The sequence below is a fragment of the Ceratina calcarata genome, unplaced genomic scaffold, assembly GCF_001652005.2.
Source record: "Ceratina calcarata isolate Rehan_Ccalc_2016 unplaced genomic scaffold, ASM165200v1 scaffold35, whole genome shotgun sequence".
Taxonomy (NCBI): Eukaryota; Metazoa; Arthropoda; class Insecta; order Hymenoptera; family Apidae; genus Ceratina; species Ceratina calcarata.
This window is the reverse complement of record NW_017157933.1, coordinates 348341-361103: the sequence shown is the minus strand read 5'-3', so window position 1 is coordinate 361103 and position 12763 is coordinate 348341. Positions and strand designations below refer to the sequence as shown.

At 34.7% G+C, this 12763-nt stretch overlaps 4 protein-coding genes across 8 annotated transcripts in view; 3 read left to right on the top strand and 1 right to left on the bottom strand.

The window, feature by feature from the left end:
* Positions 1-3106, top strand: part of Prps (phosphoribosyl pyrophosphate synthetase) — a 7991-nt gene extending 4885 nt beyond the window's left edge. For 3 of the 4 annotated variants that reach the window (XM_018024951.2, XM_018024948.2, XM_026813660.1), the window contains 3 exons: positions 1224-1447; positions 1529-1862; positions 2091-3106. In XM_018024951.2, coding sequence (XP_017880440.2) covers positions 1224-1447; positions 1529-1862; positions 2091-2183 — 651 coding nt within the window. In that variant the 3' untranslated portion in view covers positions 2184-3106. Of the gene's footprint in view, positions 1-105; positions 130-1223; positions 1448-1528; positions 1863-2090 lie in introns of all 4 variants that reach the window. The other variant, XM_018024950.2, reaches the window with a different exon arrangement.
* Positions 3107-3696: 590 nt separating this feature from the next.
* Positions 3697-5440, bottom strand: LOC108625166 (metallophosphoesterase domain-containing protein 1). Its single transcript, XM_026813666.1, is given in 5 exon segments — positions 3697-4027; positions 4085-4311; positions 4381-4662; positions 4664-4758; positions 4876-5440. Coding segments are annotated over 5 exon segments (855 nt in total). The 5' UTR covers positions 4999-5440; the 3' UTR covers positions 3697-3899.
* Positions 5441-6699: 1259 nt separating this feature from the next.
* Positions 6700-9222, top strand: Mcad (Medium-chain acyl-CoA dehydrogenase). The gene is made up of 10 exons (XM_018024942.2): positions 6700-7069; positions 7217-7292; positions 7375-7542; positions 7611-7711; positions 7777-7857; positions 7943-8073; positions 8135-8243; positions 8335-8475; positions 8555-8830; positions 8903-9222. The coding sequence occupies exons 1-10, from the start codon at positions 7055-7057 to the stop codon at positions 9053-9055; spliced, it is 1251 nt and encodes a 416-aa protein (XP_017880431.1). The 5' UTR covers positions 6700-7054; the 3' UTR covers positions 9056-9222.
* Positions 9223-9317: 95 nt separating this feature from the next.
* LOC108625159 (uncharacterized protein DDB_G0293534-like) lies at positions 9318-12715 on the top strand. Of its 2 annotated transcripts, XM_026813668.1 has the most exons (3): positions 9318-11273; positions 11352-11493; positions 11802-12715. In XM_026813668.1, exons 1-3 carry the CDS (start codon positions 11160-11162, stop codon positions 12044-12046), a joined length of 501 nt encoding a protein of 166 aa, XP_026669469.1. In that variant the 5' UTR covers positions 9318-11159; the 3' UTR covers positions 12047-12715. The 2 variants fall into 2 exon arrangements, with proteins under 2 accessions (XP_026669469.1, XP_026669468.1); XM_026813667.1 differs by having other exon boundaries at positions 9318-11493; positions 11802-12061.
* The last annotated feature ends 48 nt before the right edge of the window (positions 12716-12763 follow it).

The following is a 12763-nucleotide window of genomic DNA, read 5'->3' as shown; positions in this document are numbered from 1 at the left end:
TCTTAAAGTAATCATATTAATAAAAATAGACATATTATCAGAATTATTGTTGTCATAAAATTAAAACACGTGTATCTAAATTTCTGAATAGTTGGGTATTTTCAGGATTTTCTGCCCGACCTCTCTACAGTGAGTATATGAAATAATAAGATTGTCGAGTGTTTGTAACTATAACTCGATGAAAAATTCGACTTGTATAATATTATTCTTAGTTTCTTACAAAATTTTCTTTGTAGGACTAACAAATACTTATAATTGTTGCTGTACAGCACAATGGTTCCCCCGTGAATGAATGAATGAATGAAATATTTGATCAGAGCATATTGATACCTGAATGAGAGGGCAAAATATTAATATAATAGCATTCTACATACATTTTTAATAATCTACATACGTATAATGGGGTATACATTTGTATGTTAAACGGGTACTAATTACTTGTCGCTAAAAATGTTGGTGTCCATATACTAATCAAAGAATGCATACTCAAATAACAATGTAGCGCACTGAGAAATCTGTGATTGTGTTATCTTTGTCATAAAATGTGCTGCTAATAAAATCTGCAAATAAAATTTGTTGTTAGAATGATAACTTAGCTAGTGGAAAGTTGATGTATATTATAGATAAGCTTATTAAGATTACACGATTATCATTAATTTCCGAGCACTATGCATTCATCCAATAAATTTCCATCGTCATACCTACTAAATCGGGACATTTTTCACATATATTTATTATAGTTTCAAACTTCCGAAATGTTTCATTGGACGTTTTCGAATATTATTATCCGAAATTAGGATGCACTGTGTTCTGTACTCTAATACATATAAGTTTGTATTTTGCTTTACTTACATTTCTTTTTGTTGAGTCTAACCGGGGTGCATTTGCAACATACTGTTTTCTTTCTCTCTCTATTTGTATGTATACACATACGATATATTTTTACTGGATTTTCAATACATAGCCATTGTATTCATATTTTGTCCCCTCTAAAAATTCAAATGTTTTATCTCTTTTACATATGATGTATGTTTTTCGTAGAAAAGAAAACATATTTTTATTTGTGTATCCCCTCACTTGTATATCTTATGTACCCTCTCAAAATGTTATACAAACTTTAATGGCTATTTTTTTTCATATTACAGGGTATTTCCAGTTGCAAATGGACTCATGAGACTCGTATCATATTGTAGAATTAATTTTGGCAATTATTTTTTTTACAGAGCCGTGCCCCAATTTCAGCGAAATTAGTAGCGAATATGCTGTCTGTAGCAGGAGCTGATCATATTATCACTATGGACTTGCATGCTAGTCAAATTCAAGGATTTTTTGACATTCCAGTTGACAATCTGTTCGCCGAGCCTGCAGTTTTAAAATGGATTAAAGAAAATATTGTTGAATGGCGAAACAGTATTATTGTTTCTCCAGATGCTGGAGGTGCTAAAAGGTAACTTAAAGAGAAGCAATCAAGATGGAATTAATATTTATTATTTAACAAAACATACATCTTACACTGGATCTTATTTAGAGTAACATCTATTGCTGATCGCTTAAACGTTGAATTTGCTCTTATACACAAAGAAAGGAAAAAGGCTAACGAAGTTGCCAGTATGGTACTGGTAGGAGATGTAAAAGATAGAGTTGCTATTTTAGTAGACGACATGGCTGACACTTGTGGCACTATTTGTCATGCCGCAGAGAAATTGTTGGAAGCTGGAGCGACAAAAGTATATGCAATTTTAACACACGGTATTTTTAGTGGTCCGGCAATTAGCAGGATTAATAATGCATGCTTTGAAGCCGTGGTAGTAACAAATACAATTCCTCAAGATGGTCATATGAAAGACTGTCCAAAGATACAGGTAAACAAATTGTGATATTAATATAAATACGATTTTAAATAACCTAAATATTATGTTATATGTTTTCTCGTTTCGACATCCGATGACCCTTTTGTTGAGCCATCCGTAATATTAGCACGCGTATTAGTTGTTCGAATCGCCGCGAGGAAAGTCGTTTGTTAAAGACGTAAATTTGAAGTGTGAAGTAAGGAATAAATTATAATGATTTCTTTGTTTTTTATCTTTCAGTGTATCGATGTATCAATGATGTTTGCTGAGGCTGTAAGAAGGACTCACAACGGTGAATCTGTATCGTACCTGTTTTCGAATGTACCGTATTAGATGCAAATCTTCCTGATAATGTACTCTTTTAAAGCTGTGTAAGAAGAGTGTAATCTTTTTACATCCGCTTACCGTTACTTTTAGTTTAGTTTAACTAACTGATTTTGCCCATGAGAGCAATCTTGGGATAAGCAATAACGTCCCATTTTTAATTTAAAAACCGACGTTTTCTTTTGATAGACGCGTGTAGGTAGTGACACCCTAAATGGATAACATATAACTATTATGCTACCCATTTCGAAAGAAATCTAAGTTGATAAGTAATATAGGTATATAAACAAGAAGCTTCGCGATAAAACTACCTAAATTTTTGCTAAGCTTATTTAACACGCAGAATCATATCATTGTTCCATTTAGAACCTGTGACTCCTCTGTTAGTTAATTTGAATTGTTTGATCTTTGATTGCCATACAATCTGAAGAAATCATTGCAACGGGCTCAAGGAGGTATTCATGCAATATAATTGCATCTTAAAGGCATATTTCATTTTTTACAACCAAATGTAAAAAAAATTGCAATATGTATGTGTACAATTTTCCAACTGGTAAGACGAAGCGTCGAAACTAGTTTTTTACAAGTCTGATATGATCTGATAAGTAATAATCATGTTCTGATACATCTGTTTCTTACATTGTATACAATAGGACATTAATGTCAGAAAGGCATTGAATCTTTATTGACTATCTTTTACTACCACAACTTTTTAAAAGACGTCACTATTTATACAAACATAATTCTCTTGCCGGAAATGGTCATGCTCCCATTTAAAAGGAAAGTGTCTACTCACAGCTTTGGACCAATATATTACGAAATTATAAGTCAATATAAGTACAATGTTGTTTACATGCAGATTTTTCTTAATTCAATGAGAAGTGCCACCTGTTAACGAATTGGATATATATTATAATAAATATCATATAAAAGGATAATTTTAAGTTTTTATTACTATTACGATGGAAAATTTTTTATGCATAATCACTATATAATTCATTTAAATATTACGATTTATTGTGTTACCGATAAGGATTATGTCATTACAAGTTATGTATGTGTAATTAAAGCAATTATCGTCGAGTACTTTTATTTTCTCAATAATTCGACTTTCAGTTCCGTTAATTTTCATGTATTAATTTACGGCGTATAGATGTTGCAGTATGATACTCGAACTGTTTATATACTACTAAAATTAATCGTTACGTAACATTCGTTGCAATACAATTGAAATTATCGGACTGTAAAGAAATTCTTCTCATACGTTAAGAAAATAATGTCATTAAGATAATGCTAAAACGTACATATTTCATGGCTACAATGCGATACATTTTGATGGAACTGTGTAGGTAGAAGTCTTACACACATGACATAATAGGCATATTAACTTAATTTACAATTTAGTTTGCAGCACGTACAAAAATTTTATGAACATAAAATTATGCAAATTTTTACTAAAAGGTATATAATACATAAAAAGATTTTATAATTTGAATATCGATTTTTGCGAAGGTTNTTTTTTAATATCCTAAAGCGAATACCGTAAAATTATCAGTTTTTACGTGTTCCCTGTAATTTTCGTTCTATCAAATAAGATCGTATCTAATATGAATGAACACATAATTTGTAGAAAAATTCATAGAAATACATAGATAAATAAATTAATTATTCCCTATATATTCATGCATTTCGTTCTGGGTAAGAAATGTTTTATTCCCCAGATTTTTATGACTTAGAATGACCTGCTGGCAATGTTATATCAAAGACTACCGGTGGATTGCTTGGTAAATAATTTAAATCACATGTTGATGCATTTATGTATATTATTTTCCCGTCAGAGGAGATACCATAGCCTGTAACGGGGAAAGTATGTAAGTTGCAAGAAGGAAAGATACTTCCAAATGACATACCTTCATGTATATGACCGAAAACGTGATACTTTGGCTTTACTCGATTTTGGACTGTGGAAAGTAACTCAACGCATCCAGCTCTTACACCGCTACAGCATAGATCACCATGACCTACGGGAGGTGTGTGGGTTACAAGAATATCTGTATCAGATGGTATCATTTCCCACTTTGAAAGACACGCTTCTCCACGAGGCACATTAAAAGCCCATTTACAAAACTCCGGTTGCCTAAAGTATATAAAAAAATGATATTTTCTCAAGAAGTTGGTGCATGAAGCATTTAATATAATTATTTACCACGGGGTACCGTATATCTTTATTCCATGTATTACTACTTCTGAATCTTCTAAGTAAGTGCAATTTGTCAAGTAATCCTTGACATTAGCAGTTTGTATTGCCTCAGCAAGAGTATCCTTGGACATTCCCAACGTAGGTATATTGTCAAGGATGCTGGTTCCTGTGTGCTTATGACGATCCCCACTAGTTTGCATAGAAAAGGGATGAGTAAATGTGGGATCAAAGCTAAGCTCATGATTGCCTGCTATGACAATTTTATTTTTGTGTGGCAAATTACCTGNTAAAATCTCCAGCATGTATGAAGATATCTCCCATAGGTATGTCAAATTTTATGAATGGAGTTAATGAATGAGTGTCACTCATACAAACAACACGAAGCTGAAAAAACAAATAAATTTTATAAACAGTGTATTACATACATTTTTCTAATTTTGATTTAAGGTTAGATATAAAAACTATTTTATGATTAGAGAATATTAAACGTAAATATTTTACTTTATCATTTGGTGCTTCGGTTGTTGGAGGCTTAGTATTTATTGTAATAACTTTTTGTTCCTTTGCCAATTCACGCCAAGCAGCTGTAGGATTATTTGTCAAAGGATGAATTTCTATCTTCATACTGAGAGAGCTTTGACAATCGTTTGTCAATACCACCAATATTTATATTGATAAAAACGTGAAGTTGACATGTCTAGATCTATTAATTTCCCGCATGTATTAATTTAATTTCATATTATATTTTTCACACGAGAAATTGAGTAACTCCGATCATCAAACACAGCTCTCCATCGAGAATAAAGAGACTGGCCGATTTATTCATTTTTCTATATTACAATTTAAATCATTACATGCAATATTATCTCGTTGAGCCTACTGCTCACCGGCTACTTATTGTCAATACCGATAAATATATATAGGTATCACAAAGTAAAATTTAAATTTGTGCGTTTCTTATTTGTGTATTATCACATACAGCAGTATAGCGCGTACATACGTATTTTTTTATCTACGTTACAACACGTTCACAAAGAAATAAAAAGATTTATGTTTGACAGAAAGATCACATGTATATATGTATACGAANTTTGTCAAGTAATCCTTGACATTAGCAGTTTGTATTGCCTCAGCAAGAGTATCCTTGGACATTCCCAACGTAGGTATATTGTCAAGGATGCTGGTTCCTGTGTGCTTATGACGATCCCCACTAGTTTGCATAGAAAAGGGATGAGTAAATGTGGGATCAAAGCTAAGCTCATGATTGCCTGCTATGACAATTTTATTTTTGTGTGGCAAATTACCTGTAATAGTATATAATTATTAGTATAGACAGAAAGGAAAGGATAATTTTATTTAATTTATACTTGCCAATCCAATTGTTAAATTCTATGACTTCTTGCAAACTACCGCACTTTGTAAAATCTCCAGCATGTATGAAGATATCTCCCATAGGTATGTCAAATTTTATGAATGGAGTTAATGAATGAGTGTCACTCATACAAACAACACGAAGCTGAAAAAACAAATAAATTTTATAAACAGTGTATTACATACATTTTTCTAATTTTGATTTAAGGTTAGATATAAAAACTATTTTATGATTAGAGAATATTAAACGTAAATATTTTACTTTATCATTTGGTGCTTCGGTTGTTGGAGGCTTAGTATTTATTGTAATAACTTTTTGTTCCTTTGCCAATTCACGCCAAGCAGCTGTAGGATTATTTGTCAAAGGATGAATTTCTATCTTCATACTGAGAGAGCTTTGACAATCGTTTGTCAATACCACCAATATTTATATTGATAAAAACGTGAAGTTGACATGTCTAGATCTATTAATTTCCCGCATGTATTAATTTAATTTCATATTATATTTTTCACACGAGAAATTGAGTAACTCCGATCATCAAACACAGCTCTCCATCGAGAATAAAGAGACTGGCCGATTTATTCATTTTTCTATATTACAATTTAAATCATTACATGCAATATTATCTCGTTGAGCCTACTGCTCACCGGCTACTTATTGTCAATACCGATAAATATATATAGGTATCACAAAGTAAAATTTAAATTTGTGCGTTTCTTATTTGTGTATTATCACATACAGCAGTATAGCGCGTACATACGTATTTTTTTATCTACGTTACAACACGTTCACAAAGAAATAAAAAGATTTATGTTTGACAGAAAGATCACATGTATATATGTATACGAATATATCTTGTTTGAGTATTCCACAGTTCCATTTAATCCATTTCTGTATATATGTATATATATATATATATATAAGTAAGTACTAAGAAGACTAAAATATATTTAATCATACATTATATGACATACGATTTAGCAAGATTTTTTGTAAATAGCGATCAACAATCATTTATGCAGCATAAATAACTGTCGTGTACTTTGGCCCGTAAAACTGTCGTAAATGAACTTTAGTCGCTGGTTAATAATAATCATTTCGTGTATTTAGCGAGCACCAAGTAGCTACGATAAGTTTACGTACAAGTTTACGAGTACAAATTTTATCTTTGAAGATCTCGAAGCATATAAAAGTGTGTTATATATGACTCAGTACTATAATCTGTGTTTAAACGGTGTTTAATAAAGTTCGCAGTTAGTAACCATTACACGTATTTTAAACTGATAGAAGAAACAAAGCAGCATCAATATGTTTTTACGTTCGGTAAGTAATATATTAGTAAATTTATACAAAGTGTTAATTACAATGATAATATTATAAGTGGCTCAAAACGATTAGAATGGTAATTATGTATGCAGATAGTTTAATAAGCTAAACGTGACGTTTTACACAGCAACATATGTTTGTTAGATAATGAAAAATGTGTCATATAAGACGACACGAGCATTTTCATCAAAACCGGAATTTGCTAATGGATTCAACTTTGGTTAGTACAATAAATAGTATTACAGTCATATCTTTAAGAGTAAGAAAATTCATGTTATTTTATTGTTCAACATTTGTTTTAGAATTAAACGAGACTCAAAAAGAAATGCAGGAGTTAGCGCGTAAATTTACAAGAGAAGAGATTATCCCAGCCGCTCCCAAATATGATAAAACTGGAGAATATCCATGGGATATCATCAAGAAGGCATGGAGCTTGGGCCTGTTAAATAAACATATTCCTCAATATTGCGGTATACCTTGTTTACGAGAAAACAGTTCTTTTGACAGATGTAATAAATGTATAAACTTATTGGTATAGGAGGAATGGAGATTAGCACTTTTGATGGCTGTTTAGTGGGAGAAGAATTTGCATATGGTTGTACAGGGATAGCAACTGCACTAGAAGGAACAGGATTAGGTGTAAGTTTAATTTTATATTAAGTCTATGAAACTATTCTCCATTCTACAGTTCGTTTTCTTTGTAGCAAGCACCTATAATCAAATTTGGAACAAAAGAACAGCATAAGAAGTATCTTGGAAGGCTCATAGAGGAACCACTTGTTGCAGTATGTTAATCAAGTTCATGATTGGACATCGCAATATATGCGTGATTTCACAATGCAAAAATGATTTTATTTATTAATGTATTAGGCATATTGTGTGACTGAACCTGGTGCTGGATCAGATGTAGCAGGTATTAAAACAAGAGCTGAAAAGAAAGGAAATGAATGGATCATTAATGGAACGAAAATGTGGATAACAAATGGAGGAGTTGCCAATTGGTATGATAAATCTATTATTAATTATTTATTATTTCGATATATATTTTACATTCATTTTCAGGTATTTCCTACTAACAAGATCGAATCCCGATCCAAAAGTTCCAGCTAGTAAAGCTTTTACAGCGTTCATTGTAGAACGCGACAGCCAAGGTGTGACCCCCGGTCGTAAAGTAAATGTTCTTTTCATTAAAATAGTATCTCATCTAATGCTAAGTTATTCTATTTGTTAAAGCGAATTAAATGTTTTCTCTGATTAAAAAGGAAATTAATATGGGTCAGAGAGCCTCGGATACACGTATGATAACATTTGAAGATGTTCGTGTTCCAGAAGAAAATGTTTTGGGCAAAGAAGGTGAAGGCTTCAAGATTGCTATGGCTACTTTCGATAAGACGAGACCTATGGTACCGCAGTATAAATATTGGAAAACAAATATATCATAATTAGAAAGCGCTTATTCATTACGATTTATTCTTTTTATAGGTGGCAGCCTCGTCTGTTGGTTTAGCTCAAAGAGCGTTAGACGAAGCTATGAAGTACGCGACTGAACGTAAAACCTTTAATAAAGTGATAGCAGAACACCAAGCTGTAGCGTTTATGCTCGCAGATATGTCAATCGGCATCGAGACAGCCAGACTTGCATGGATGAGGTCAGCATGGGCTGTTGATCGTGGTTTGCCATCAGCTACGATGCTTGCAAGCATCGCCAAATGTTATGGTGGCGATGTCGCTAACAGATGCGCATCTGATGCTGTTCAAGTATGTAAACGTGAATTCGACTAATTTAAAATGTGAGATTTATAATTCATCTATATTCGAAACGTTTGACAGATATTTGGAGGTGCTGGATTTAATAGTGAATATCCAGTAGAGAAACTGATGCGAGATGCGAAAATTTATCAAATTTACGAAGGTACCGCACAAATACAGAGACTAATAATCTCTCGTCACTTGCTCAATGAAGCTAAACAAAAGACTGCATAATTTTACCAGCGAAAGGGAGATATGAGATTTTATTCCTTAATCTAGGTCACTGAACTATATACAGTTAAATATGTCCCTAAATTAATTAACCTTACAATTAACAATACATGAAGTTACTTGTATTATTACTTAATACTGTTTTATACATACATTTACGGTCGTTCAAATTGTATCACATGTATATTTTTATAATCTTTGTACGTATGTTGGAAAATGATGTATCGTTAAATATAAAAATTTTACAATTTGTTAATTTTGTAAGATTCGCCTCATTATTTGACGAAGTGTAACGTTTCATATTGCGCGCCTTTCGATGTTAGATGACGCTGCGAACCTTGTCCGAAAGCGTTAGTCAAGTGTATTGTACAATGAAAAGGGATTACATCGCATTATGTCCGTCAGGTCATAGTTTTTACACGGTTATATTTGGTGAAGTCGTGCGTGGCGGGTTATGCAACAATTGGTGTAAAAGCGCCCCATAATAAGGCGTCCAGATATTGTGACATCTGACCTACTTAGGCGATATAGTCGTATTTAAGGCGGTGGTAAATCGACAACACTCGTAACACGAAAAACGCGTATGACAGCTTCTCAATTTGCAGAATCTGAATGCTCGCAAACGCGAGAGGACAGGGAAATGTTTCGGAAATTACGTCTTTCCGTGATACATTATTGGAAGACAGTGCCGTGACTAGCAAATACTAGTACCCACATAAAAGCATGTTCGATGCATTCCTCCTCTCGAATTACTTTCCCTTTTGTTGCTGTTCGACGTGGTACAATTAAACGTAAATAATTACGAGACTATTTCCGTGTTCGAAACTTTATATGTTGCACATACAGCTGTATTTGACCGAGTTCTTTCTAGATTATGTGACATTTACGAGAGATCGGTATAGTTCACAGTTTCCCTTTCGTTATTCACCACTGTGCCTATTAACCATAGAACCGGGTACAAAATACATGACCAATAGTTCGTTCGTGCAAGTTTATGTTAAAGATAAAGACGCTTATACCATTGAACATTTTAGAATAAGTGATTTCAAAAACAATCATTTGAATTTAATGCGTTAGGACTTTATTAATTTAATCACTAGTAATTCTGGGAAGTAACAAGATTTTTTATGGAAATGGTGAATCATAACTTACACTTTACTAATACATATCGCTGTGATGAACGTAACGCACCATCAACTGCTCGGTTAATGATGAAATAAAGAGGAAGTGAAACACAAAAATCTTTAGTTCGAGCTACAAGTTAATAAACGTAGTGTCTACATTCTCGTGCCTCCGTTAACATCAGATCGATATAATTTTACGTCACATTGGAACTGAAAAAAAAGACTCTGGCCGGAAGGTGTGTGTAATAGATGTCGTACAGCGATGGCAGTAATTATCTCGAGGTTGATAATAAGAATATCGCGATTTCGGCGTGTGGTACCAGTAGATCAGATCAGTGTTGGGTACCGGTACCAAGTGCACATCCCTGGAACTCGTGTTGTCAGAACGCAACTGTGCGCCAGACTCTCGCTTGACTAAGGGAGTGCCCGTCCCAATGCAAAGTGTAAGTGAAGTGGCCTACAGACCTACATTTGTCTAACGTTCGATTTTTTTCGAACCGCCGGACGGGAGGTTAATAATCCATGCGGGGCTCATTTTTTCGCGACTGTGTGTGATGTCGCTGTCGTGTGATATACCGATGTTCGGTTGAAAGAGACGGTGTGTAGTTTCGGTACGCTCAAGCAGCTCTGGCCGGCGCGGGGAGCGTAGTAGTAAAAAGAGAGGAGGACAGCGAGAGCGCGCGCACACTAGGAGGAGAAAGAAAAGGATAGAGACATAGAGGAGAGAGACAGAACAGACGTAGACGTATACGGGGATACGAGCGAAGGAAAGAGAGAGAGAGAGAGGGAAAAAGAAAAGGAAAGAACGAAACGATCGCGCTCTGCTGTCTGTCAGACAGAAAAAGGAACGGAGACAGATAGATAGACGGGGGTGAGAAAGAGAGCGAGCGACGCATAAGAGAGTGTAAGTATTTCGAGAGAGAAGTGCGTGTGCTCAGGAAAGGCGTGCAAGAGGAGGGACCCCCGTCTGTCTGTCTGTTGGAATGCACGAGGGCCGAATGACTATGGGGACAGGGGACGGTGGGGGCCACGCGGCCCTCGAGAACACCACCACGACGGCCCTTACGGAATCATCGTCGTCCTCCTCCTCTTCCTCGGTACCAACTATCCTGATCGAAAACAACACTGCCGCTAATGTACCTGTGACAGACTCTCAACAACAAACTCTTCATCAGGTGCAACAGGTTCAACAGGAACAACAGCAACAGCAAGAGCAGCAGCAACCTCAGCAGCAGGAGCATCAGCAGCAGGATCAGCAATCACATGCACGGCCACGGGTCAACGTGGTTACCGATCTTCCAACGAACGATGCATCAGGTAACCTCAACCTCTCATTTCAATGCTTTCAAGTTCTTTGTTGCTTTTGATGTCATAGCCATTTGCCGAAGCATCTTTCTTTTTTCGTCTCGTGCTTCACTCTCGCTCTTCATCGTTTCTCTTTCTAGCTTTCACTTTTAACTTGTCTCTGTCTCATTCGTTTCGAGCATGTGCAACGTTGTCTTTTATCCTTTCTACCATCCTTTTCTTAATCATGCTGCGCACGTTGCCTAATCTTCTCTCTCTCTTTCTCTTTCGTTCCCTCACTCTCTCGCACTTATCAGCTCTATCTTTCTCTGTTACGCCAGCTCTTATTCTCTTTGCACATTCGCTCGTCCGACTCGGTCCACTTCCGAAGTTACAGGTACAAAAGTATGTACTTGTACACGATCTTACTCTTCCTCGTTGTCGCGACATGTACTTACAAATAATCTTCACGTTTCGTACATCATCTACGATACCTTCCCTACGCTTACGCATTGGTAACAATTGTATTATGAATAGTTGTAATGGAAACATTAACGACTTGGTTTTATTTGCGACTGTCTGCTAATAGAGCGCATAAGAGCAAAACGAGTCTCATTCATTGATACCCGCTTAATAACTACACACATATACATGTATATCACTCGTTACTCTTGCCAAGCCTGTTAACGTATTTAATATTGTAACAGTTATTCGTAAAGATATCCGACCAGACCGTAGTCAGAGTTTCAATTTTTCGCTCTGCATATAGTAAGCACATAAAACAGCATTCCGTACAGAACGTTAAAAATTCCAAGGAACATTTTCACTAGCAATGAACCATAGGACATTTAGTAAGTGCTAAAAAGGGGGCATGCAAAGTAGCTTGAAAATTACAGTTTCTATTAGATAAGACGTAAAATGCCGTAACCGAATAACATCGGACACCCTGCGTTGGTAAAAAGTAAATATATATATCTGCAAGAGAATATTTGAATTTTACAAATATTAGTAGATTCGTGTGATTTTCTTTGCGCTCTCATGCCAAACGTATTGGTATAACGCAATTCGTAGTTATGTAATTATAGGATACTTTAGTTCTGTTTCATCATGAATAAAGAATACACAGGTATCTTTCATAGCCATTCATCACTGTGTACTGGATATCTTAACGTTTTATATTTAGTATTTAATCATGTGAAGAATATTCTTTACTAACAACATATAGTATTTCACAAAATGCCTATATTAAACATAAAAGTAGTGTAAATGAATTCAATTGTTTGTTCAGAACAAAGTATATAAT

What these genes read in the sequence shown, in the direction of transcription:
- LOC108625159 (XM_026813667.1), top strand. Translation starts at nt 11,160, where the DNA reads ATGCACGAGGGCCGAATGACTATGGGGACAGGGGACGGTGGGGGCCAC. An exon ending in TCCAACGAACGATGCATCAG is followed by an intron (nt 11,494 to 11,801) that starts GTAACCTCAACC and finishes CTGTTACGCCAG; the next exon opens with CTCTTATTCTCTTTGCACAT.
- Mcad (XM_018024942.2), top strand. An exon ending in AATGGAGGAGTTGCCAATTG is followed by an intron (nt 8,074 to 8,134) that starts GTATGATAAATC and finishes ATTCATTTTCAG; the next exon opens with GTATTTCCTACTAACAAGAT. An exon ending in GCGCATCTGATGCTGTTCAA is followed by an intron (nt 8,831 to 8,902) that starts GTATGTAAACGT and finishes AACGTTTGACAG; the next exon opens with ATATTTGGAGGTGCTGGATT.